The sequence below is a fragment of the Dermochelys coriacea genome, chromosome 4 (genome assembly GCF_009764565.3).
Source record: "Dermochelys coriacea isolate rDerCor1 chromosome 4, rDerCor1.pri.v4, whole genome shotgun sequence".
NCBI lineage: Eukaryota > Metazoa > Chordata > Testudines > Dermochelyidae > Dermochelys > Dermochelys coriacea.
In genome coordinates, this window is record NC_050071.1 from 92908164 (window position 1) to 92936113 (window position 27950).

At 40.3% G+C, this 27950-nt stretch overlaps 1 protein-coding gene across 3 annotated transcripts in view; it reads left to right on the forward strand.

Moving 5' to 3' along the window:
- Positions 1 to 27950, forward strand: part of SCFD2 (sec1 family domain containing 2) — a 314978-nt gene that overhangs the window by 67297 nt on the left and 219731 nt on the right. For all 3 annotated transcript variants that reach the window (XR_006281078.1, XM_038398194.2, XM_043513828.1), the window contains exon 4: positions 5885 to 6060. Coding sequence is in view for 2 of the 3 variants with exons in the window: in XM_038398194.2 (XP_038254122.1) it covers positions 5885 to 6060 (176 nt within the window). In the remaining variant the exon portion in view is untranslated. The remainder of the gene's footprint in view (positions 1 to 5884; positions 6061 to 27950) is intronic.

Sequence of the window (27950 nt, forward strand, 5' to 3'; positions counted from 1 at the left end):
CATCTTAAGTGATCACTGTCCTTACAGTGTATATGATAAAACCCATTGTTTCATGTTCTCTGTGTGTGTGTGTGTGTGTATATAAATCTCCCCACTGTATTTTCCACCAAATGCATCCGATGAAGTGAGCTGTAGCTCACGAAAGCTTATGCTCAAACAAATTTGTTAGACTCTAAGGTGCCACAAGTACTCCTTTTCTTTTTGCGAATACAGACTAACACGGTTGCTACTCTGAAACCACTTTTAAGATAGGACTTTCTGTTAAATAAATCATTTGTGTACTTTTAATATGATTGAAGACGTGAGCTTCAGCTTCATGTCTCAGAATTTTAAGTTGTGTACTTATTGCCCATTAATGCATGCCCTGATTTACTTTGTATATCTCTCCATACTCCTGAATGGAGCAGTATAACTTGATTTTTTTTTAAATTTGTAAAGTTGCATCTTTTCCCACTCTGCCCTGCCAATGTGCTTCAGCTCTGTGCTTCAGACACTCATCTGAGTGATAAGAAAGAGTAGTACAGTCCCTCTGCCCTGTCACTTCGTGGTCTTTCTGCTGAGATGGCAGAACAAATGCCTGTTGTGATGGTGATTTTTGATATACATGCCTTCTGCTAGGAATCACACTGAGATCCACTACAACTACACCAACTGAGATCAACTCTGTGTCCCATAGGCTCTGTTGCTATTGGGCCCATTGCTGCGTCTAGACATTTTGGATGACATTTGGGGTGTACAGTGCTTCTTTTGATGGGACAAAACTTGTGACTGCCTTTTTCATTGGGACCTTGCCACCTGGCCATGTGTTTGTAACTTTAAGGCTAAATTGCTGCATTGCACTTTAAGGACAAACCTTGACGAGGATTCAGAATTGTCAGTCAGTGCAGATTGAGTAAGGAGTTCTGAGCACGGAACATCAGTGCTCCATTTTCTGTACTGGATTCCTGCTAACTTGTGAGGGAACTTGGGGTTCTAGTTCTAATCCTCCATTTGGTATGGGAACATGTTATCCGAGGGATTGTCTCCCTTCCTGTGTTCCTGTATCTGATGGAGCACTGTTGTTACGGGGGAAGAGAGAGATTTTCCTCAGCAGGAAAGTATTCTTAGGGACTTCAGAGTGTACTTCTCTGGAGCCTACTCCCACTATAGCTCTAGAAGAGCCAGAGTTTGAGGGCAATATAAGAATTACTTGGGTATTTTTGATTGACCTTTAAGCAGTAATATAGAATAGGAGGGGGTTTTTAAGTGAGCAGAAGGGTTTGTTATATTTTGTTTAATTGATGGAAGGCCGATAAGCCGAGGTGCCTCTGTAGAGACCTGGTAGATATTTCTAGAATACATGAACTAACTTCACACAGACTATTCACAGAACAGCTAAGAAGTTACGACTTTCATTGTTGTTAAGCTGAACTGGATTCAAACCATTAACTTTGAAGTGAAAGTCTTTCTGTTCCATTATCAGTTCCCTGAATCATCTGCTACCCTTCCACTAGGCTTTCTTCACCATAAACTTTAGATCAAGCCTCCAACATTGTCATTACTTTATTTGTACTGCCTAAAAGTTTTTGCCCAAATATTTTAATATAACGCTTTTAAAAAATATGTACAAGGATTTATTCCTGGAAGACAAGTCACATCCCCCTTTTCACTCCACCTCAAGCTAATGTAGGTCGTTATTTGTGCATTTAATACTCTTATCTTTAATGTGTATTTCTTGCATCTATAGTTTTCAAAGCCGTTATAAAGTTATTTGAACACAACTCTGATAAACAAAAAAATCAATTATTTCAACAGAAGTTATTGTTTGTATATGAGGCTTGTATAACTTGTAGTTTTGGGATTTTTATTTGATGTGCAGTAATTTCCAGGTAAAATTCAAGATGTTGGTTTTAGCCTGCATGGTCCTAAAAGTTTTGGGGCCCAGTTTTGTGGGAAATAGTTTCTTTTCTTTGGACATACAGCCAAAGCTGAGATCAGCAGAGGTTCTTGAGCTGATTCTCCTTCACTCCAAACGACAAAATTGCTGTTAAGATGTTCTTTGAGAGGGGTCCTCAGATTGGAATTCACTCCCCCTGTTCTGCCACAGCTCGGATCTGTTAACATTTCAGACATATTGCAACCCCCCCCCCTTTTTTTTCTTCCCAGGCATTTGGGAGGTGGGTGGGCTGAGGTTTGGAGGTATTGTCTTTGTTATTTTGCCTTCTGCAGAGACGTTTTCATTTATTACCATGTTTACTAGGGCATGTTTGTATATTTATTGCTGGAGTGGGATTTAATCTGGTCTATTAATTTTCATAATAAATATCTGAATGTAGCGGCGGCCAGAGTCTGAGATGAGTGCTTGTTCGTTTTACAATAAATAAATGGTTGCCTCCTGCTGTATCCCTTGTCAAAGTTCACTTCCTAATCTCTACTTAGTTTTTAACTCTTGTGCAAGAAAGGATATTCTTAATTTATTTGTATCCCTTAGAAAGACAGTATGGCCGCTACCTCCGTTGTATAGGAGGACTTTAGAATTAGGCAGCTACTTTGCTAACCTAATATAGGCCCTGAATCTGCAATTCATTCCTTGTGGTCAGACCCCTGAGTCCATACAGAACCCCTTCAAAAAACCAGCGAGGTTCTGCATAGGTCCAGTGTTCTGGAGCTGAGTATGGACAAAAAAGAGCAGAAAGGGAAGCGGGGGGAGGGTGAGTCAGAGGGGGATGCACACACTTTAGGCAGGTATAGAGAAAAATGTATGGAAATTGTAAATATTACAGGTGAAATCCCAGCTCCGTTGAATTCAATCGAACTCTTGCCATTGAGTTAATGGGGCCAGGATTTCACCCTACGATTTCATGTGCCATGGAACTTTCCCTTTTTACTATTCTAGAGCTAACAGAGATATTATACATAACAAATGCTGAATGGATCGCAAAGGAACAGACCCAATAATGCATCTGGATTCATTTGTTATAAAGAATAGTATAAATAATAGAATGAGATGAAATTATTTTTTCTAACTTGAAATCAGAGGTCTTGATGATCCCCATATTTGACTATATTGTGGGGGAGGAGAGGAGGACTTGCAGCTTCATGTTTTCTCAATTGTAGCAAGTTATCAGATTTTGAATGAGCTACTATATATCATGACTGCTAAAGGTAAAAATGCATTCTTTATCAAAGGTATGTTGCAAAGCATTATGGGGTGATATTTTCCAATCACTATCTAAATCTGCCTGACACCGCTTTAAAAGAAATAAAACACAAATAAAAGTTCCAGTGTTTAGTCTAAAAACACATATGGCTGAGGTTGCTGTTTTAGGCTATGTGAACTAAAGCTGTAGAAGTCTTGTCAGCTTTTCATCCCACTAAAGCTTTGTCAGCATGAGTAATGTGTTAATTTGCTGACTTTTTGCCTTGATGCTTTGAGTTAAGTTTCCTATAAAGAGTTTGTATTTTTTTGTTTTAATGGCTTTCCATATTTTAAAGGTACATTTGGAGAGCTGTATCTCCAATGTTTGTGTCAAGGTTCCTTCCCCACTCTGAACTCTAGGGTACAGATGTGGGGACCTGCATGAAAACCTCCTAAGCTTACTTTTACCAGCTTAGGTTAAAACTTCCCCAAAGTACAAACTATTTTACCCTTTGCCCTTCCACTGCCAACACCAAACGTTTGACTGGGTTTACTGGGAAAGCATTGTTTGGGAACGTCTTTCCCCCCCAAAATCCTCACCTAAACCTTGCACCCCCCTGCGTGGGGAAGGCTTGATAAAAATCCTCACCAATTTGCATAGGTGACCACAGACCCAAACCCTTGGATCTTAAGAACAATGAAAAAAGCATTCACTTTCTTACAAGAAGAATTTTAATATAAGAAAAGGTAAAAAGAATCACCTCTGTAAAATCAGGATGGTAAATACCTTACAGGGTAATTAGATTCAAAACATAGAGAATCCCTCTAGGCAAAACCTTAAGTTACAAAAAAGACACAAAGACAGGAATATCCATTCTATTCAGCACAGCCTATTTCCTCAGCCATTTAAAGAAATCATAATCTAACGCATATCTAGCTAGATTACTTACTAAATTCTAAGATTCCATTCCTGTTCTGTTCCCAGTAAATGCATCACACAGACAGACACAGACCCATTGTTTCTCCCTCCCTCCAGCTTTGAAAGTATCTTGTCTCCTCATTGGTTGTTTTGGTCAGGTGCCAGCAGGTTATCCTAGCTTCCTTTCCCTTTACAGGTGAAAGGGTTTTTCCTCTGGCCAGGAGGAATTTTAAAGGTGTTTACCCTTCCCTTTATATTTATGACAGCTTGTTCTTTAGAATCACTGGGATTAAAAGATTGTATTTTTGTAAAGAAATCTGAGGCCTTGTCTGCACTACAGAGTTTTGTCAACAAAAGTTATGCTGACATACAGTAACCGCTTTAATTAAACCACTGTCTACACTGTGTTCCTTGTGCGACAGAGTGCATCCACATTAGCAGCTCTTGCATCGACACAGAGAACAGTGCACTGTGGGTAGCTATTCCACTGTGCAACTAGATGCAGGGAGTTTTGGGAAGGGTTTGCAATGCCTCATGGGGCAGGTTCAGCATCACATGATGCAGTGTTCTTAATCCCATCATTCCATAGGCCTCTTACTATATTGCCAGGTGTTTTTCCACTGAAGTGTAGGGGGGGAGTGTGTGACAGGGAGTGTGTGTGGGGGGGGAGGGGGGAAGAGATAGAATGTGTGTTGGGGAAGGAGGAGTGTATTGGCATGCTGTCTCTTTAAATTTGGACAGCAGCTGGAAGCACACCCCCACACACGCAATCCCTGCCTACCTGCCACTGTGATCCTAGTGCCAGAGAGAGCAGGATTCCATGTTAATGATTTGCTGTTTGCTGCCGCATGCTCAGCTGTCAGAACTTCCCAAAGCTTTAAAGGGGAGGGGCATGAGCCTGTGTAGCTGGAATGCAGGGCAGCCAAGTTCAAAATAGTGAGCAGAGTGGTCATGGTGGGCATTGTGGGATACTGGGGGAAGCCAGTGATGGCGACATAACAAATGGCAGCGTCTACACTGACGCTTTGTTGCTTTAACTTTGTTGCTGAAAGATTTTGCCTCTTGTTGAGGTAGGATTTTTTTGTCAGCAAAACAAGAGTTTTGCCCCACCCCATCCGGCCCCGCTGCCCCTCCCCTAACTGGCCCTCCATACAATTTTCAAAACCCGATGCGGCCCTCAGGCCAAAAAATTTGCTTGCCCCTGCCTTAGAGGTTTCTCTTCTGTGATGTGTTTCAGGAAGTGATACTGGTGATTTAGTAAGTTTTACTCTTCTTCTGAGTCAATACTGAACCAAATGTCATCCTAGCCAGGTGTCATGGGACTCTGTGCTGCTGGAGCGTACAGTGTTATGGACAAGGTGTAAGACTAAGGAGCCCTCTGCATGTGTGCATTAAAATCCCCACCATAATTTTCCCAAGAGTTAAAATGTTAGCCCAGTGTCCGGGAGAGGTATTGGAGTAATTTTGGTAGCTTGTCTAAATTTCCCCATATCTTTGAATGAGAGAAGTTACTTTTCACTTTGTGTCTTAAATTGCTCTTTGGCTTTCCTGTATGTTGTTAAATATCAGCCACATTCCTTATCTAAAATGACTGCACTTCAATCATGGTTGAAGTGACTCCTGTAGAAAAGAACTGTGCAGTCCAAACTTGCTGGTGTTAACATGAGGCGCAAAACTCCCATTGACTGCAATGGAATCAGGAACAGGCTCATAGTTGTGAAGCTTATTTTCTGAATGAAAAGCACTGCATAAATATAATCCATCGTTATTAAAAATGTTTGTTCAGATATTTATGATTATTCAGTGTTGTGAAATATTGATAATATGCCCTGTTTTTCTTTTAACAGGTAGAGTCACCCCAGAACAGCTCGGTTCACACATCAAGCTTTTCAAAAACAATTTCAAAGCTCTCAGGAACCACTGTGGACTTCTACAGCTTGTGCTGGCCACAATCCAGGCTTTAAAACACCCCCAGAATGCCAAATGGGACAGCTTCTTAGCCTTTGAAAGGCTACTTTTGCAGGTACAATATTATATGAGCCTACTTAACTTTATATTAAGTAAACACTGTTATTTTTAAGTAGTTAGTTTTAAATATTTTTGTGCAATTTTATTTTGCGTAAATTGTTTGGGCTATATGATATTGTTAAAAAGCTACCTCCTGAACTTTTGTTTTTCATACATTTCAAGCTATTTAAAAGAATGGGAAACTACACAGTTAATATTTTTGTAGCTTTTAATCTAATAATTTTAGACACAAAATTAAATATTACAGATGAAGGTACATAAAATCTGAATTGGGGTTGGAATATTTGCATACTAAATCACTGGTTAGGATCACTATTAAGCTTTAAAATAATTATGATAAATAATAGGCTTCTGGAGCCAAGACATGGTCAGATTCAGAGATGACTTAAAGTGGTAAGTTTTATATATCTTTATGTGAGTGTAAGCTTCTCTGATTTACATATTGAATGGGTGAGATTTAATAGGGAAAGCCACCATTAGGAGAATGTGATATTAATTTGTTCCCTCACACATTTATACGCTCACTGACAACTTCTTACAACTTCCTGTTGGAAGTGACACTCTAACCAACATTAGCTACTAGGCAGCTCTCCAACACCACTTTCTACAAGCCATTACCCTCTGATCCCACTGAGAGTTACCGAAAGAAACTACAGCATTCGCTCAAGAAACTCCCTGAAAAAGCACAAGTACAAATCCGCACAGACACACCCCTAGAACCCCGACCTGGGGTATTCTATCTGCTACCCAAGATCCATAAACCTGGAAATCCTGGACGCCCCATCATCTCAGGCATTGGCACCCTGACAGCAGGATTGTCTGGCTATGTAGACTCCCTCCTCAGGCCCTACGTTACCAGCACTCCCAGCTATCTTCGAGAAATCACTGACTTCCTGAGGAAACTACAGTCCATTGGTGATCTTCCTAAAAACACCATCCTAGCCACCATGGATGTAGAAGCCCTCTACCCCAACATTCCACACAAAGATGGACTACAAGCCATCAGGAACAGTATCCCCGATACTGTCACGGCTAACCTGGTGGCTGAACTTTGTGACTTTGTCCTCACCCATAACTATTTCACATTTGGGGACAATGTATACCTTCAAATCAGCGGCACTGCGATGGGTACCCGCATGGCCCCACAGTATGCCAACATTTTTATGGCTGACTTAGAACAACGCTTCCTCAGCTCTCGTCTCCTAATGCCCCTACTCTACTTGCGCTACATTGATGACATCTTCATCATCTGGACCCCTGGAAAAGAAGCCCTTGAGGAATTCCACCATGATTTCAACGATTTCCATCCCACGATCAACCTCAGCCTGGACCAGTCCACACAAGAGATCCACTTCCCGGACACTACAGTGCTAATAAGCGATGGTCACATAAACACCACCCTATATCGGAAACCTACTGACCGCCATTCCTACCTACATGCCTCTAGCTTTCATCCAGATCATACCACACGATCCATTGTCTACAGCCAAGCTCTACGATATAACCGCATTTGCTCCAACCCCTCAGACAGAGACAAACACCTACAAGATCTCTATCATGCATTCCTACAACTACAATACCCACCTGCTGAAGTGAAGAAACGGATTGACAGAGCCAGAAGAGTACCCAGAAGTCACCTACTACAGGACAGGCCCAACAAAGAAAATAACAGAACGCCACTAGCCATCACCTTCAACCCCCAACTACAACCTCTCCAACGCATCATCAAGGATCTACAACCTATCCTGAAGCACGACCCATCACTCTCACAGATCTTGGGAGACAGGCCAGTCCTTGCTTACAGACAGCCCCCCAATCTGAAGCAAATACTCACCAGCAACCACACACAACACAACAGAACCACTAACCCAGGAACCTATCCTTGCAACCAAGCCCGTTGCCAACTCTGTCCACATATCTATTCAGGGGACACCATCATAGGGCCTAATCACATCAGCCACACTATCAGAGGCTCCTTCACCTGCGCATCTACCAATGTGATATATGCCATCATGTGCCAGCAATGCCCCTCTGCCATATACATTGGTCAAACTAGACAGTCTCTACGTAAAAGAATGAATGGACACAAATCAGACGTCAAGAATTATAACATTCAAAAACCAGTTGGAGAACACTTCAATCTCTCTGGTCACTCGATTACAGACCTAAGAGTGGCTATCCTTCAACAAAAAAGCTTCAAAAACAGACTCCAACGAGAGACTGCTGAATTGGAATTAATTTACAAACTGGATACAATTAATTTAGGCTTGAATAGAGACTGGGAATGGATGAGTCGTTACACAAAGTAAAACTATTTCCCCATGTTATTTCTCCCCCCACCCTACCCCCCACTGTTCCTCAGATATTCTTGTTAACTGCTGGAAATAGCCTACCTTGCTTGTCACCATGAAAGGTTTTCCTCCTCCCCACCCCCCCCGCTGCTGGTGATGGCTTATCTTAAGTCATCACTCTCCTTACAGTGTGTATGATAAACCCATTGTTTCATGTTCTCTGTGTGTGTATATCAATCTCCCCTCTGTATTTTCCACCAAATGCATCCAATGAAGTGAGCTGTAGCTCACGAAAGCTTATGCTCTAATAAATTTGTTAGTCTCTAAGGTGCCACAAGTACTCCTTTTCTTTTTGTGAATACAGATTAACATGGCTGCTACTCTGAAATCTAACCAGCATGTAATTTATATTTTTATCTATGCTACCACTGAACTTTAAGAGTAGATGGTATAGTGAACAGACTGTATCCTGCTTAGCTTGGATACAGCAGGGGTTTTCAAAAGTGTTGGGAGTTCAAAATGGTGACAAAATCCCATGGAAATTCAGTGGGAGCTGGGCACTCACTCCTTTAGCTAAACACCTATTTTGACAGTGAAGACAGCTTACCTTTCAGAAGATGAGTTAGTAGTTTCACTGTAAAATCCTAGCTGACACAAGGCTCTGTAGTTTTATCTTAATGTAGCTAGTCAAGATCAACCCTGGGTAGGGGAGGAAGCATACTGTAGCCTCAGCTACCTGCATCAAAGTGAGAGCTAACTGTGGCTTGTCTCCACTTCCCTTGGTATAAAAAAAACAAACCAAATAAAACTTCACGTTTATTGGGTGGTGAATATCTAGTCTTCGACTCATCTGAAAATCCAAGCCTATGCAGATTGCTATCATTTATACCAACAAATGTTTCCTGGAGGGTAAAAGGACAAAAAATAATTAGTGTAGGCAAGTATGTGCTAGCAGTTAACTGAACTATTCACTCTTCTTAACGTTTGATTATTTTTTACTTGTGCCCATTGTCTGAAGTATTCAATAACATATCTTCTCCCAATAAGTAACATGACTTGGGTAAAATAGTTGTGGCTATACAAATCAATATTATAACCACTGTTTAAGCACATACTCATTTTCTGCACTTCAAATAACAATCATTTTGAATTACACAATCCATAATGCGTGCACATCTGTACAGATTGTATATTCTGAAGTCAGAGACTGAGATGTGTAGTTTATTTTGAGCACAATTCTTAATTAAATTGCATTAACTGCTGTTGTTAGATTTACAGTATCATGGCACTTTTTCTTATCAGTCTTTAGGCCACTTTCATCTTTGGTATGAGTTGCTGAATTCTGCTGAAACCAGTCCACGCTGCATTTGGCCTTTTTTATTTATGATGGCTTGGTGTGCTTAAAATACTATAAGAGAATTAGAGTCCAGTGGCAATTTTGCCCTTGACTTCAATGCAAAGAGGATCAAGCCCTTGATTCAGAATAGGGTAATGTTCCTGTATTATAAGTGTGACTCCTTTTACTGTGTTGTGTTGTGCTGCTTTTCTGACAGGTAGTGCGTTAAACAGAACTGAGAACTATCATTGTTCAGTATATGTGTTTAGTATGTGCTGTCAATTTAAACTACATATCCTAGAAGCAAAGTGAAGGAGGTCACAGATCCTCAGAGGCTCCCCAACGTGTAAGTTCCCTCCTTCCTTTTATACCCCACCTCCCTAAGGTGGATTGCTGGGATGGGAGGGAGTGCCAAGCACTGGTGTGCACTAAGCAGTCTCAGGCCTTGTCCATACTAGAAATTGTTTCTTGGTGTAGTTATACAGGCAAACAGGTGTACAGGAAACCCTCCTAGTGTAGACTCATTTTACACTGTAAAAAAGTGCTTTTGCTAATATGGCTTATGCCAGTTTTCTGAACAAAATAAAAAATCCTGGCAAAAGGATTGTTTTAACTGAATCTCCACTATGACTTTTGCCAGCATAGTTATGTCAGTTAAGGGTATGAATATTTTTCACACTCCTAATTGACATAGCTATGTGGGCAAAACTTTTAAGTGTAGACCAGGCTTCGAACTCCCTGCTGCTCCATACTCTGCTGCCTCCTTTCCCTCCAAGTGAGGGCTTAAACATGCAGGGAGAGAGGGTGAAAAACAGTGTTGTGTGTCTCCCCAGTTTTCATCCTGGGTTCAGACATATCCCCATTATGCCCATACCTAGAGGCTTTTCAAGCAGTAGAAGCAAAACACAGGAAAAGGAGCACTCTACAGAGCTTAAACAAAGTGTATTTTTTGGAAAACTGAAAGAGAAAAACACTTCATGTGAAACTTAGGGCTTGTCTACACAGTATATTAGTGCTCATCAACTGGGGTGTAAATGTACTGTGCACCAGCATGTTGTGCACTGACTGTCCATGTGAACCCTGCTGGTGCACCATAAACATTTCCTAGTATGCACTGACATAGTCCCGTTTCAAACAATAGTATGTCAAAGTGCTGTAGGGAAGTTTTAGTGTGCATCAACAAGGTCCACATGGACAATTAGTGCATGACATACTAGAATTTACACCCCAGCTGGTGTGCACTAATGCACCATGTAGATGAGCCCTTAGCTTGCCTTTTTAAATATATGTTTATAGGACAGGAATTTGTGTCTCTTAAATTCAGCATAAAAGTATCCAGCAACAGCTGGCAGTGTAAAGTGGGTGGCTTAATTCATACAGGCCCTCTGCAAATTATCACTCTCTGGAGCACTGCAGAGTGAGCACACAATTAATGTCTTGGATAATGGAGTGGAGACTATGCTTATAAAATTTTCAGATGAGGGGTTGGAAGCACCTGGGAGGACAGGATTAGAATTCAAAATGACTTTAACAAATTGGAGAATTGATCTGAAATCAACAAGATGAAAATCAATTAAGACAAGCACAAAATACTACGTTTCAGAAGGAAAAATCAAATGTACAGCTACAAAATGGGAATAACTGGCTAGGTGGTAGTACTGCTGAAAAGGGTGTGTGTGTGGGGGGGAGTTATGGTGGATCACAAACTGAATATGAGTCAATAATGTGATGCAGTTGCTCAAGAGGCTAATATTGTTCTGAGGTGTAATTGTCCCAGTCTGCTCGGCCCTGAAGACCTCAACTGGAGTACTGTGTCCAATTCCGGGTGCTTCACTTTAGGAAAGATGTGGATAAATTGGAGAGAGTCCAGAGGAGATCCACAAAAATGATAAAAGGTTTAGAAAACCTGACCTATGAGGAAAAGTTAACAAAGTTGGGTATGGTAGGTCTTGAGAAAAGAAGACTGAGTGGGGACTTGATAACAGTTTTCCAATATGTTAAGAACTGATTTAAAAAGGATGGTGATCAGTTGTTCTCCACGTCCACTGACGGTAGGACAAGGAGTAATGGGCTTAATCTGCAGCAAGGGACATTTAGGTTAGATATTAGGACAAACTTTTAAATTATAAGGGTAGTTAAACTCTGGAACAGGCTTCCAAGAGAGATTGTGGAATCTCCATCATTGCAGGATTTTAAGAATAGGTTGGACAACCATCTGTCAGGGATGGTCTAGGGTTTACTTGGTCCTGCCTCAGCACATGACTTCTCAATGTCCTTTTCAGCTCTACATTTCTTTGATTCTATTAATTCTTTCTGTGGGATGCCCCTGGGGCAGTAGAGCTGAACACTACCCCTTACTATGGGCTGTGTTCATCTGGCACAATCTAGCCCAAAAGGTTCTAAAGTCTGTATTAGTGGCCAGAATCTGCCACCCTTATTCACAGTGACTAGCACTTTTAATCATGAGTAGTCCCATCTGTTTCAATGAGATTGTTCTAGGGAAGGATTGTTCACGATGAGTAAGGGTTGCAGAAACTTGTTCTAAAATATCATAGGTGGATAAATACATTTAGACGGCTTAAAATATCTATTTTTTCCTGCAAAGAATAGAGTCCTAGGATACAGTCCTGGTAGCATTTAAAATTGTACTGCTGTATTTAGAACAAAGTTTAGAAAAAGGCAGATGTAATTTGACCACAAATTAATATAGATTGGCTTGACAAATTTTGTTGAGTCATAAAAATAGTTTTACTCCTACTAGCGTAATTTCTGTCTAACAGCAGGTTAAATGCATTTAATCTACTGACATTGTATGACATATAGTTGTTCTTCACACTTTCTCCTGAGCCAAAAATATCCAGTGCAGATTTTATTATGTAGATATATCTAGTAAATAAAGTGGATTTAAATTGATACCTATCTCACCTATGATTGTTTTCCCATATTTGGACTCATATAGTGGAAAAGACAGATTATCTATGATGTTTAAAAATATAAGGCTTGGAAAATAAATTGGAAAAGCAAATCTTCTTATTTCTACAACATATCACTGATATTTTTGTGTTACTCTTTGGAAGGAAACATTTTATTAGCGGGAGATTATTGAATTTTTTTTCAAAGATGGCAGACATAGATGCTGAAAGCAACCAGCTGTTTTCACAATTTTTTTTGTTTTTTAAAGGAAGATCCCTCTTTAGTAGGAGGTGGTTGTTCTCTATTATAATAGCTTTGGGATAAACTCATGGTAAGAAGTGTAAAATTCAACATAACAAAACTGTTAAACTAAAAAAAATATTACATTTAGAGCTAAACTGCCCAAAACAAGGAAAGGAAGTTCCCTTAACCCAGTTATTTTGTCTAAGAATCACTACATAATACTGGGCCTTGTTATATGCTTTATTCTATTGTAAAATGGGGAACAAAATAGTTAAAAGTGCAATAATATTGTTTTGCAAAGCACTTGGAAAGTCAACATGGATTAGTAGGCTCAACCCTGGACTAGGGGGCCATTACTCCTGTGGTCTGATCTCAGTTCTGTCAGTGGTTTTGTTGTGTACTACTGTGTAAGTAATGACAGGTTTCAGAGTAGCAGCCGTGTTAATCTGTATTCACAAAAAGAAAAGGAGTACTTGTGGCACCTCAGAGACTAACAAATTTATTAGAGCATAAGCTTTCGTGAGCTACAGCTCACTTCATCGGATGCATTTGGTGGAAAAAACAGAGGAGAGATTTATATACACACACAGAGAACATGAAACAATGGGTTTATCATACACACTGTAAGGAGAGTGATCACTTAAGATAAGCCATCACCAGCAGCAGGGGGGGGGAAAGGAGGAAAACCTTTCATGGTGACAAGCAAGGTAGGCTAATTCCAGCAGTTAACAAGAATATCAGAGGAACAGTGGGGGGTGGGGTGGGGGGGAGAAATACCATGGGGAAATAGTTTTACTTTGTGTAATGACTCATCCATTCCCAGTCTCTATTCAAGCCTAAGTTAATTGTATCCAGTTTGCAAATTAATTCCAATTCAGCAGTCTCTCATTGGAGTCTGTTTTTGAAGCTTTTTTGTTGAAGGATAGCCACTCTTAGGTCTGTAATCGAGTGACCAGAGAGATTGAAGTGTTCTCCAACTGGTTTTTGAATGTTATAATTCTTGACGTCTGATTTGTGTCCATTCATTCCTTTACGTAGAGACTGTCCAGTTTGACCAATGTACATGGCAGAGGGGCATTGCTGGCACATGATGGCATATATCACATTGGTAGATGCGCGGGTGAAGGAGCCTCTGATAGCGTGGCTGATGTGATTAGGCCCTATGATGGTATCCCCTGAATAGATATGTGGACAGAGTTGGCAACGGGCTTTGTTGCAAGGATAGGTTCCTGGGTTAGTGTTCTGTTGTGTGGTGTGTGGTTGCTGGTGAGTATTTGCTTCAGATTGGGGGCTGTCTGTAAGCAAGGACTGGCCTGTCTCCCAATATCTGTGAGAGTGATGGGTCGTCCTTCAGGATAGGTTGTAGATCCTTGATGATGCGTTGGAGAGGTTTTAGTTGGGGGCTGAAGGTGATGGCTAGTGGCGTTCTGTTATTTTCTTTGTTGGGCCTGTCCTGTAGTAGGTGACTTCTGGGTACTCTTCTGGCTCTGTCAATCTGTTTCTTCACTTCAGCAGGTGGGTATTGTAGTTGTAGGAATGCATGATAGAGATCTTATAGGTGTTTGTCTCTGTCTGAGGGGTTGGAGCAAATGCGGTTATATCGTAGAGCTTGGCTGTAGACAATGGATCGAGTGGTATGATCTGGATGAAAGCTAGAGGCATGTAGGTAGGAATAGCGGTCAGTAGGTTTCCGATATAGAGTGGTGTTTATGTGACCATCGCTTAGTAGCACCGTAGTGTCCAGGAAGTGGATCTCTTGTGTGAACTGGTCCAGGCTGAGGTTGATCGTGGGATGGAAATTGTTGAAATCATGGTGGAACTCCTCAAGAGCCCCTTTTCCATGGGTCCAGATGATGATGATGTCATCAATGTAGCGCAAGTAGAGCAGGGGCATTAGGGGACGAGAGCTGAGGAAGCGTTGTTCTAAATCATCCATAAAAATGTTGGCATACTGTGGGGCCATGCGGGTACCCATCGCAGTGCCGCTGATTTGAAGGTATACGTACCACACAGACTATGCTGACAGCTTGTGCCACACACTCTCAAAGAAACTGCGGAACCACCTGATCAACATCCTCTACAGCAAACAGGGAAAGATTAAGAATGAGCTCTCAAAACTGGATACTCTCATAAAGAACCAACCTTCCACACAAACTTCCTCGTGGCTGGACTTTACAAAAACTAGACAAGCCATTTACAACACACACTTTGCTTCTCTACAAAAGAAAAAGGACACTAAGCTATCTAAACTACTATATGCCACAAGGGGCCACAACAATGGTTCCCGTAACCCACTCAGCAATATTGTTAATCTATCCAACTATACTCTTAGCCCAGCAGAAGAATCTGTCCTATCTCGGGGCCTCTCCTTTTGCCCCTCCACCCCCACGAACATGATACAGTTCTGTGTTGACCTAGAATCCTATTTTCGACGTCTCAGACTCAAGGAATATTTCCAACACACCTCTGACCAACATATTAACCCACAGAGACCTTCCTGCCAACACTACATAAAGAAGGATTCTGGGTGGACTCCTCCTGAAGGTCGAAACAGCAGCCTGGATTTCTACATAGACTGCTTCCGCCAACGTGCACGAGCTGAAATTGTGGAAAAGCAGCATCGCTTACCCCATAACCTCAGCCATGCAGAACACAGTGCCATCCACAGCCTCAGAAACAACTCTGACATCATAATCAAAAAGGCTGACAAAGGAGGTGCTGTCGTCATCATGAATAGGTCGGAGTATGAACAAGAGGCTACCAGGCAGCTCTCCAACACCACTTTCTACAAGCCATTACCCTCTGATCCCACTGAGAGTTACCAAAAGAAACTACAGCATTTGCTCAAGAAACTCCCTGAAAAAGCACAAGAACAAATCCGCACAGACACACCCCTAGAACCCCGACCTGGGGTATTCTATCTGCTACCCAAGATCCATAAACCTGGAAATCCTGGACGCCCCATCATCTCAGGCATTGGCACCCTGACAGCAGGATTGTCTGGCTATGTAGACTCCCTCCTCAGGCCCTTCGTTACCAGCACTCCCAGCTATCTTCGAGAAATCACTGACTTCCTGAGGAAACTACAGTCCATTGGTGATCTTCCTAAAAACACCATCCTAGCCACTATGGATGTAGAAGCCCTCTACCCCAACATTCCACACAAAGATGGACTACAAGCCATCAGGAACAGTATCCCCGATACTGTCACGGCTAACCTGGTGGCTGAACTTTGTGACTTTGTCCTCACCCATAACTATTTCACATTTGGGGACAATGTATACCTTCAAATCAGCGGCACTGCGATGGGTACCCGCATGGCCCCACAGTATGCCAACATTTTTATGGCTGACTTAGAACAACGCTTCCTCAGCTCTCGTCTCCTAATGCCCCTACTCTACTTGCACTACGTTAATGACATCTTCATCATCTGGACCCCTGGAAAAGAAGCCCTTGAGGAATTCCACCATGATTTCAACAATTTCCATCCCACGATCAACCTCAGCCTGGACCAGTCCACACAAGAGATCCACTTCCCGGACACTACAGTGCTAATAAGCGATGGTCACATAAACACCACCCTATATCAGAAACCTACTGACCGCCATTCCTACCTACATGCCTCTAGCTTTCATCCAGATCATACCAGACGATCCATTGACTACAGCCAAGCTCTACGATATAACCGCATTTGCTCCAACCCCTCAGACAGAGACAAACACCTACAAGATCTCTATCACGCATTCCTACAACTACAATACCCACCTGCTGAAGTGAAGAAACAGATTGACAGAGCCAGAAGAGTACCCAGAAGTCACCTACTACAGGACAGGCCCAACAAAGAAAATAACAGAACGCCACTAGCCGTCACCTTCAGCCCCCAACTAAAACCTCTCCGATGCATCATCAAGGATCTACAACCTATCCTGAAGGATGACCCATCACTCTCACAGATCTTGGGAGACAGGCCAGTCCTTGCTTACAGACAGCCCCCCAACCTGAAGCAAATACTCACCAGCAACCACACAACAGAACCATTAACCCAGGAACCTATCCTTGCAACAAAACCCATTGCCAACTCTGACCACATATCTATTCAGGGGACACCATCATAGGGCCTAATTGCATCAGCCATGCTATCAGAGGCTCGTTCACCTGCACATCTATCAATGTGATATATGCCATCATGTGCCAGCAATGCCCCTCTGCCATGTACATTGGCCAAACTGGACAGTCTCTACGTAAAAGAATGAATGGACACAAATCAGATATCAAGAATTATAACATTCAAAAACCAGTTGGAGAACACTTCAATCTCTCTGGTCACTCGATTACAGACCTAAGAGTGGCTATCCTTCAACAAAAAAGCTTCAAAAACAGACTCCAATGAGAGACAGCTGAATTGGAATTAATTTGCAAACTGGATACAATTAACTCTAGGCTTGAATAGAGACTGGGAATGGATGAGTCATTACACAAAGTAGAACTATTTCCCCATGGTATTTCTCCCCCCCATCGCACCCCCCACTGTTCCTCTGATATTCTTGTTAACTGCTGGAATTAGCCTACCTTGCTTGTCACCATGAAAGGTTTTCCTCCTCCTCCCCCCCCCCCCCCCCCCCCCCCCCCCGCTGCTGGTGATGGCTTATCTTAAGTGATCACTCTCCTTACAGTGTGTGTGATAAGCCCATTGTTTCATGTTCTCTGTGTGTGTATATAAATCTCTCCTCTGTTTTTTCCACCAAATGCATCCGATGAAGTGAGCTGTAGCTCACGTAAGCTTATGCTCTAATAAATTTGTTAGTCTCTAAGGTGCCACAAGTACTCCTTTTCTTTTTGTGTAAGTAATGTAATCTAAGGCTTCGTCTACACTTAAAACGTGACGTTATTTCAACATGTTAACAACTGTCATTCATTCATTACTCTGAAAATTCTAGCATAGCCAAGGATACAAGTGTTTTGATAGGTTTGGCTAACCTTAGGATCCATGACCAACTAAAACTCCCCCAGCTTTAGTCTACCACCCGACTTAGGCTGCGAGCTCTTTGGGCTGGGATTGTGTCTTGCTGTATGTGGACATTAGAGGGCATATTGTGAGTCCACCATAATTCAATAACATTTAATAATAGATTCCTGGGTGCCAGAGCTGTTGGCCTCTCCCCACCTACCATTCACTGCTGGAAGTGACATCAGGGAGCTTGGAGCTCGCTTTTCTTCAAAATCTATCAATGCCAGTTATTTAGTTGGCAAGAGTGTGGCATCAGAGAGGCAAGGTACCTCCAGCCTCTGAGGACCAGGAACAGTGGACCAAGACGGTAATCAAAACTCTTATTCTGTATGTCTGACACTGTATTATGCGGCTGTTAAACTTCCAGGCCAGCTCAGGAATTAGGTTATTTTAGTAGAGTGTTTTAGGGTTTAGTGTCTCCTGGTAATCTGAGTGAGTCAAATACCGTGGTGATGGGAGCCTGAGAAGTACCTAAACGGATAAATATTGGCAGAGTACAATATTTTCATGGTCTCAGTGTCCACAACATAATTAGTTGTTTTAACCTTTGTTTTATTTACTTTGTTCTTTAGCTCACAAAATGTTTTGAAAGGCAGATTAGTGAGCTTTTTGTTCTGCTAAGCTTCTTGAAAAAATAAGATTTTATGCATATATATATAATATATATATATTTGAAAAAGAGAAAACAGAAACTTAATGCCAGCTGGTCTTTCCAGTGTTTTTATTCCTCTCCTAAAGGAAACTTCTGAGGTTAATAAAATGACATCCTTCTCTCTCCCATGAATGCCATAGTGCAAGCTAAGGAAAAAGGAGTGGAAAAAAAACTATGATACAGATGAACATTTTACATTACAACTAGTGTTTAAATGCATGCTACACCAGGCTCTGTGTCCCTAGCCTCCATTTTGCCAGAAGCGGGGAGTGGACGACAGGGAGTGGATCACTTGATGATTGCCTCTTCTGTTGATTCCCTATGAATCACCTGGCATTGGCCATTGTCAGAAGACAGGATACTGGGCTAGATGGACAATTGGTCTAACCCAGTAGGGCTGTTCTTATGTTTCAGAAACAAATATAAGTTAACATTAACGATAATAACTTTGAAGTATGGGTACGCAGTGATTCCACCTGGTGCTGTGATTCTGTCCCCTCTTGTAAGATGAAACAGGGTCTGGCTGTCTCAGTACTTAAACGGGTGAAATGGTTATTACTTATTTGTGTACGCAGCATATGCGCACGCACGCACGCACGCATATGAAAACACTGTCCCTGCACCCAGGAATTTGCAAACTAAGGGCATGATCCTGCCTGTTGTACTGCATGGATGTAGGATTCCACCTACATGCAGCTCACTATAAGACTGGGACCTACATACCTCTGTTACCGCACATCCTAAAGGAAGTGGTATTCATCATTCCCTGGTGACAGTATTCACTCCGAATACCAATCCGAAGCCTGAGCGCTGTGTTCAGGAGCACTATTCAGGGGGCAGAATTCTTGGCATCCTTAAAGGGCCCATTGCACTGCTCATTAATCAATTATAGACACAAAGCTGCTGCTAACACATGAGAAAATAGTAGCCGGTTTCTTCTGTTAGTGAATGAAGTAGTTTTTAGGACTCAGATGCATTGAGGAGGGATTACATTTATTTGCCTTTCATTATTATTCTGTAGAATCAGTATAAGGAGTTTGTAATAATATAATAAAGTTCTGTGTGACAAGTTGCCTTTATGATATCCTGCAATGTTTACCAATAAGTATCTTTAAAAATATTATATCACTGCTAAAGGAAAAAAAATCCATAACCTTGTATTGCACTTGACCTTTGGATTTATAAAAATCCAATATAAAATATATTTCTTAAGATTAAAAGAATTCAATATCCCAGATTCTTGCATTTGACAAGTACCTGATTGTCAATACTTACATAGTGGTTAAACATAGCAGTCTAGATTTCTGTTATTTGGGTCACTGACCCACTATGTCTTCTACACTTGTAATCACCATGAAGTTTTATCAAATGTAGCTTAACTAGTAATATCTCCATTCTAAAAAACACTTCAGAAAAATCCACTTTGTAGTTTTAATGTCTCAGCTATGTGAGATTTGACCTTGATTTTGAGAAGAGGAGAGTAGCCATTAGATCAATAATTTTTCAACCATGAAACTGCATATGGAATGAATCTGCTGTGCAGCAATATTACATTCTGTCATATTGATTATAAAGGTCCTTTTCTGGAGTTTGGCATGTTGCTGGCTAAACTGCAGACTGGGGCAATCAGGTTAAGAAATAATGTGCACTGATATTGACTCAGTCTAGTACTAGAGATTAAAAAAAGCACAAGTTTGTCAAATTTAATTTGGCAATAGCTTCTGAAAAGAAAATAGTCTTTACAGCAATCAGATACTTAAAGTTCCTTGCCATTTACTGTAAGTTCTTACATCTATAACTCTTGCATTGGTTTATATTGTGAATTTTGCATAGTTTTGTTAAACCATTTTGCTTTCTGCTGCATTTCCAGTATTATTGGTATCATTGATATCTATTCTTTTTATAACTGGATTTTTAAAAAAAAACTTTGCAGTTTATGCAAGTAACCAATGTACATGATCCACACAATCCTGTCACTCTCATCTCCTGTCACAGATTTCCTCTGCTTGTTTATTACACACACCTGTCGTATCTTATGTTAATTTAGACTGTAAGCTCTTTGGGTCAAGAATCATCTCTTACTATGTGTTTTTACAGCATCCAGCAAAACAGTTAATTGTGACTACTTAAGTGCTTCTGTAATAGAGATAATAAAATAATGGCCTAAATTTTCAGAAGTCACTATATACTTGGAGTGCCTTTATTTTTGAATGCCTAACTTTGCGCATCAGAGCTCATACTCCGCACTTTCTGAAAATCAGAAATTTATTGATTCAAGGCATCTCAAGTTGGACATCCAGAAACTGAGGCACCCAAAATCACTAGTCACTTTTGAAAATCTAAGCCATAGATAGAATTTTATTAGGTATGAATTAATTTCCCACCTTTTGAAGAATTTTTTTTTCTCTCTTACTAGATTTTTGAACTCGAAGAAAAAAAAAATAGGAGTAGGAATTATAACTCCTCCATATTTAGTGCCAACATAAGTGCAGCTGTTTCTATGGATAAAAGGGTTAAAGAAAACTGTTTTAAGGATTTCTAAAACTACTTGACAAAGGGTGAAAATATCTTTCATTATGCAGCATTGGAACAATCATAACGAGATGTTAGCAAGTCCTTTTATGCCCATGTAGCAGCAGCTTTTTTGTAGTCCTCTCGAGAAAATTGAAAGTTATTCTGTCTGTGACGCTCTTTTAAAAGAAGAAATGTTGTGCAGCCAAATAAAATTCATACAAAGCCTTTAAAGTGAACACCTAGTGAAGAAACAACTTTGTTAAATGAACAAATGTTTACAGCAATAAAACTTAAAAAGCCTTGGGAAAAGAGCACTGACTATACTAAGCGAATTGGAACTGTTGCATGAATTTCCTGTGTACCAAAACAAAACACGCGTTCTGAAATATTACTATCTTACTAAATAAATGATTGTTGGGGAGCTAATTATTAAGAACACATACATTATTTTATAATAAGAATAAGCATTTAACATAGTTTTCTTATCAGTATTCCCCTGAATAACATAAGAAAATCATATTGCAATTGATATGGCTTGCTTTATAGTAGTACCATATAAGATTCAGTTTTATAAGAGCATTAGTCATTTGAGATTTGTTGGAGACATTCATCAGCTTAATGGGAATGTCTGTTGAGAGTTACAGGTCTATAAACTTCTGTCAATCACATGTCACTCTTGCTCTGTTTCCCCCACGCCCCCAGATGTATTATTAACTGTTAACTTCCTATTAAATATTTCACTAATAGGGATCAAATGCTAAGTACTATGATTGTGTGAAGTACAGGGGTGAGGAATATGGGAACATTAGTGATATTGGGAGCTAATTGCCATGTACCTTTTTCAAAACATTTGTTTTCTAAGTATATAAATTAATCTGAGAATTTTATAGAGATTAATTTACTCACAAAGACATAGATTCTGCCACCCTTACTCAGTGTCAGTAGTCTCTTACTCTGTGAGTTATCCCACTGATGGCTCTATTTAATGAATAAAATATTACTCAATGTGAGTAAAGATGGGAGAATCTGGTCCAAAATCCCTACATTCTTAAACAGATTTATTGTAAACTTTATTAAATAACTTCGGCACAGTTTTTCTTAGTATAAAATTAACGAATTCCACAAGTTGTAGCGAGTGGTCAAAAATACAGAAACTTTTCAGAAAACAGGAAAAATGAGTCCAATGCACCACCCAGGTTTTTTGGCTTACCAAATGTACAGAAAAAGGAGTTGGACATATTTCAGAGCTAACAAAATGATGGATTCCAAACCCCTGGCCAGCTACATCTTGTAAATGTATAATATGGAAAAGAAATGGTGTCTTTAGATGTGGCCTTTGTGGTCCCATAAAAACAAACACAACTATAAAGTATTCCCTGTTGTTCCTTTTGCCTCCTGGTAACATAATGTCCAAAGGAAGACACCCGTTCTAATCTTCATTTTGAGTAGTACTCCTTTTCTTTTTGTCAAACAGTTATTTTGGAAAGTTTTTCACAGTATTGAATTAACTGGAGGAAAAATCCTAGAGAAGACGAGGCAGTTTGTAATTTTCACATGAGTTAGGAAATCAAGATAAACCCTAGACTCTCCCATAGTTTTAAACTCAGGCTGCTGTGGGAGAGCCTTGGATTTACCTTGACCTCCTAACTTGTGTGAAAACAGACTGCCTTGTCTTTGCTAGAATTTACCGTGTTTTAGTTACCTCAGGTTAAGAACACACCTATCTTCCTAGTGAAGGCACACCTAAAGAGGACTGGAAAGGCACACTTTCTATGGAATGAGTTCTCTGAAGGAAGAAAAAAAAAAAGAGTCCACACAAAGCAACGGTAGCATAAAGAGAGTGACTGAGTTTCAGTCCTACTATGCCAGATTTCCATTCTTTGCAGTACTGTTCTTTGTGCACATTGCAACAGTCCTCCCAAAGATCAATCCCTTATGCTTGGGTGATGTTTCTCTGGAGGGCAAATTCAGTCAAGCTGGATTCCTCAATTTGGCATCTCTAGACAAGGAAAATAGGTCTTATTTTAATGCATTTTAGCTAACATGATTTTAAACAGGGCTTAATATAGTTAGTGTAGACAGGGCAAGTAGTGTTTCAAAATAAATTTGTCTGGCCAGAGTCCTGTCTCTGGGGGAGCTAGGCTTCTACTTTCTGTTCCCCATGACAAATTACTAGAGGCTTCACTGCTTAAACAAAAGAAAACCCTCTATCTCAGAGAGGGGTAACATGAAGATTTAAATAATCTGAAAACAATGGTGGCCAGGCACAAATGTATCTCTTGCTAGTACACGAATAATTGATATAGATATATATACACACACACATACACACACATGCTAATACATAAAACAAGCCAAACAACATGCAGTGTTATGGATTGATTTCTATATCTGCCGAAGTAGAGAATTTCTGAACTTCCTGGGGAAATGGAGAGAGGTTTCTTTGTTTCTTTCTGTCTGTCTTTCTTTTCCTTAGAGACTCTCCTGTCCTTGCAGCTTCCTTTGTTATAGTGAGTCAAACACTGTAAGGCATTCAGACTTTCTCTCTGAACTTTCCTGAGCTGTGCAAAGGATGCCCCTCCAGCCCTCCTGTGCCTGGCTTACTCCTGAGATGCATGAGAACTACATTAAGCACAGTTCGGGGGGGACAAAGGTGGCTCTGTATCTAAGGCTGACTGGGGGCCAGTGTGATCCCAGTGCAACTTAGAACAATGTAAGGGCTGATCTAAGCTACTTGATAACAGCCCAGAGGGCACAAAGGGGAAGACTTAGCCTAGGCGTGGATATGACCTCTAATATTTAGGCTGATGCTACCTTACTGATATTTTCTCCACCTCACTTCATTGGGCCATTGTAGCTGCTTTTAAATTTGGCCTATTACCTTTCAGTTCAGTTCTTTAGTAAGAATGTTTTGGTTAATTACAAAATGAAACAAATTTGAAAGGGAAAAAAAATCAAATTTCCTCTGTGCAGGTTACCTCTAAAGGAATTGTCCTTAGTTTATTTTGTGCATTAGTATCTTTAGAACAAGTACAGCGTGCTTCCCTGAGTGTTCGAAGATTCTGATTAGCCAGGTTGGCTCTGGAAATATAGCGACAATCTGAGATGTAAAATTCATATATTCTAACGAAATCTGACAGTAGTTCATTTGTGTAGCTGTATCTGTTAAATCATGAAGATAGTTGACTGGCATATATACCCTCATACTCACAGATTGGAGTGCATAGGAGTTGACAAAAGTTTAGTATATCCTCATGGCTCTTACGCAAACTACTTTTGTGAAAGGGTAGCTTATTGATTACTCCTGTAATAATCTTGCTTCCTTAGAGTTAGTTTATATTCATTTCTAATTTAGACTACTAATGATAAGTCATTTTCTGACTGGTTAAAATATCTGGTTGTAGTGATAGTAGATAGATAAGTTAGTCCATAAAACACTACCATGCACCAGAAGCTTTTAGTTGATGTTTGATTTATCCTTAATGGGAGTAAAACTTAGGTAAATGATGGTAGTAAATAGCCTGTTGTCTGGTTCTCTGGCTAGGGAAGGAGAAAAAAGGGTTTCAGAATATCTTCAGTTAAGAATATTGGTAAGAGAATGGGAAAAGGCAATGTGCTAGAGATGAGAAACTCTTCAAATATAATTCTGTTCACCAAAGGTCAGAGCATGATAGTGTTAATTTCAACCATTATTTTCTTTTTCTAGCATGTCTATATACTTATTTCTAAAAGGCTTGAGAAATTAACATAATTGTTAGGCCTTAGGTAGAAAGGCATTCAGACATATAGTAGTGTTAACTCTGAAGAAATTCTTCATCTGTCCACTTCTTTTTCAATATTGATGGCTCTCCTTTAGAGAGGGAAGGTACATATCAATAGAATCATTGTCTTGAAGCAATATTTTTTTCTTTTATTTGTAGTAATGTCTCCAGAGCCTCTTCTGAACTTCTTAAGGCACCCTTTGAGATAGATTCCCCCCTCCCCTATATATATATTAGTGGATAACATGTGCCTCAATTATTTCATCCCTGCAAAAACTGTATTCTATAATAGTTAAGAAAGACACAGGAGTAATACATTCTCATTGATTCAGAGGCTCTCCTATTGTGTAGGCGCTCCATCTAACTTGTTTCAGCTTGTCTTATTAAGAGCCTGTCTTGTTTACGGATTTGAAGGATGTGAGTTTCTGTTTTTCCACAGGAAAAGAAGAGATTTTTTAAGAGCAACCAGTTGGTTCACACTTGGTAGATAGATATTCTAGTAAAAGTTGCTGAAAAAGTATCCGTTACTTTTCACTGCATCTATGGCAGCAGCAGCCTAAGGGGGAAAAAAGCTGCTAACTATTGAAGTGAACATCAGTGATTGAAATAGGTAAGGAAGCTGATACCATATTATTTTTGTTTCCCCTTTTGCTTATTTCAGGAGCAGAGATTTACCATTGTATTGATGGTGTACCTGCCTGGATTTAATTGTCAAAGGGTTTAATATACACATTAGCTGTGAATTTATACCCCAGAAAGCTGCCATGCATTTTTTGGGATTGGGTAGCTGAGAAAATTAATAATGGGATACTGCACCTTTAGCTTCTGGGCCATAGGTTCAGATTTCTACCAGTTTTGTAGTCATCGTGCTGACAGAAGTCCTCGTGAACTCCATGCAAATTTAGTCCACACAGGGCTATCAAATTTGGACCACAGATACTACTACTACCTGAAGATGGTTTGGTGTCCTGTGTGAAATTGGAGGTTTCCTACTGGACAGCTGTCCACAAAACAAAAGCTACTTGTGTTCTGCTGGCAATTTTGGCAGAGATGCTAAGGACAGATTGGTCATGGAAACTGAACTACCTTTTCACTTCCTGGTTGGGACGCATAGATGGAGCTGTGTGGGAAAGCTTGTACTGCTACTTCCCAGGTTGTACTTGTTCAGTAAATCAAAGGAGAACTATAATCTCCAGATTTGTTAGTCAAGCATCCTTCGTGAGTACTGAAGTTGCCTTGTTTTTTCTTCAGTGTTATCAGTATGTTCAGTGAGAAAGGGTTCCACTTGTATGAAAGTTGTTGGGGCAGATGATGACTTTCTTTAATACAGGTTTTGCTGTATATAATGAAGAAGAAATTCCATATTTTATAAAAGAGGTACATCATCTTAAACAGCTATCTCACAGAGGGAGTAATATATTTCATGCAAATCAACTCTATAAGAAGGGTGGAAACACAAACTTATGTATGACCAGGTGACCTGTTTTTCTGGCCTGAAGAACTATAGAACAATTCACATATTTTTTGTTGTTTTTAAAACACTTGCATGTCATCTTTGTGCAATTACTATTACATATTGAATTGATTAGATTAAACTTCATTGTCACATTATTCTCTCGAGTCCAAGTGCCATATGTGCTTCACATCTGGTGAACATTCAGGAGCCTTCTGAAAAGCTCTGCCACATTTTGTGCTTGGAAATGAGTACTACAAATATCATGCTTTTTAATCTGCTTCTTCTGTTGGCTGCAAGCAGAGCACACTGAAGTCTAAAGCAACTATTGCACAATTATACCACCACCAAGGATAACCATAATAAATTCAAGAGATTAGCTGCTTCACTATTGGACCTCCTTTCTTCCATCTGTGTATGATAATGCTTCTTTGATGTTCCATTGAAATCACAATGGATTGTAATGACTATACTGGTATTTAAGGCAGCATTGGAGATGTGGTCCTTCTGGCCATGTCTAGTAGGTTAGGCATAAGTTAAGTGGCTAAGAATGGAGGGAAAAAATCCTGCTATGTTTATAGCAATCTGTGCTTTTCCCCCCTCATTTAAATTTTGTTTTGTTTGTTGTAAATCCTGTATTACTGATACTAAATTAATTCTGATGGGGGTATTCCATTAAAACTGCTAGCACAGTATGAAATATTAAAAAAAAGAGAGAGGTAAGGAAACTAAATAGATACAACTATTAACTATAAAATTTCAAAAAGAAAAGGAGTACTTGTGGCACCTTAGACTAACAAATTTATTTGAGCATAAGCTTTCGTGAGCTACAGCTCACTTCATCGGATGCATTTGGTGGAAAATACAGAGGGGAGATTGATATATACACACACACAGAGAACATGAAACAATGGGTTTTATCATACACACTGTAAGGAGAATCATCACTTAAGATGAGCCATCACCAGCAGCAGGGGGGGAGGGAGGAAAACCTTTCATGGTGACAAGCAAGGTAGGCTATTTCCAGCAGTTAACAAGAACATCTGAGGAACAGTGGGGGGTGGGGTGGGGGGAGAAATAACATGGGGAAATAGTTTTACTTTGTGCAATGACTCATCCATTCCCAGTCTCTATTCAAGCCTAAGTTAATTGTATCCAGTTTGCAAATTAATTCCAATTCAGCAGTCTCTCGTTGGAGTCTGTTTTTGAATTTTTTTTGTTGAAGAATAGCCACCCTCAGGTCTGTAATCGAGTGACCGGAGAGATTGAAGTGTTCTCCAATTGGTTTTTGAATGTTATAATTCTTGACGTCTGATTTGTGTCCATTTATTCTTTTACGTAGAGACTGTCCAGTTTGACCAATGTACATGGCAGAGGGGCATTGCTGGCACATGATGGCATACATCACATTGGTAGATGCGCAGGTGAAGGAGCCTCTGATAGTGTGGCTGATGTGATTAGGCCCTATGATGGTGTCCCCTGAATAGATATATGGACACAGTTGGCAACGGGCTTTGTTGCAAGGATAGGTTCCTGGGTTAGTGGTTCTGTTGTGTGGTTGCTGGTGAGTATTTGCTTCAGGTTGGGGGGCTGTCTGTAAGCAAGGTCTGGCCTGTCTCCCAAGATCTGTGAGAGTGATGGGTTGTCCTTCAGGATAGATTGTAGATCCTTGATGTTGCGTTGGAGAGGTTTTAGTTGGGGGTTGAAGGAGATG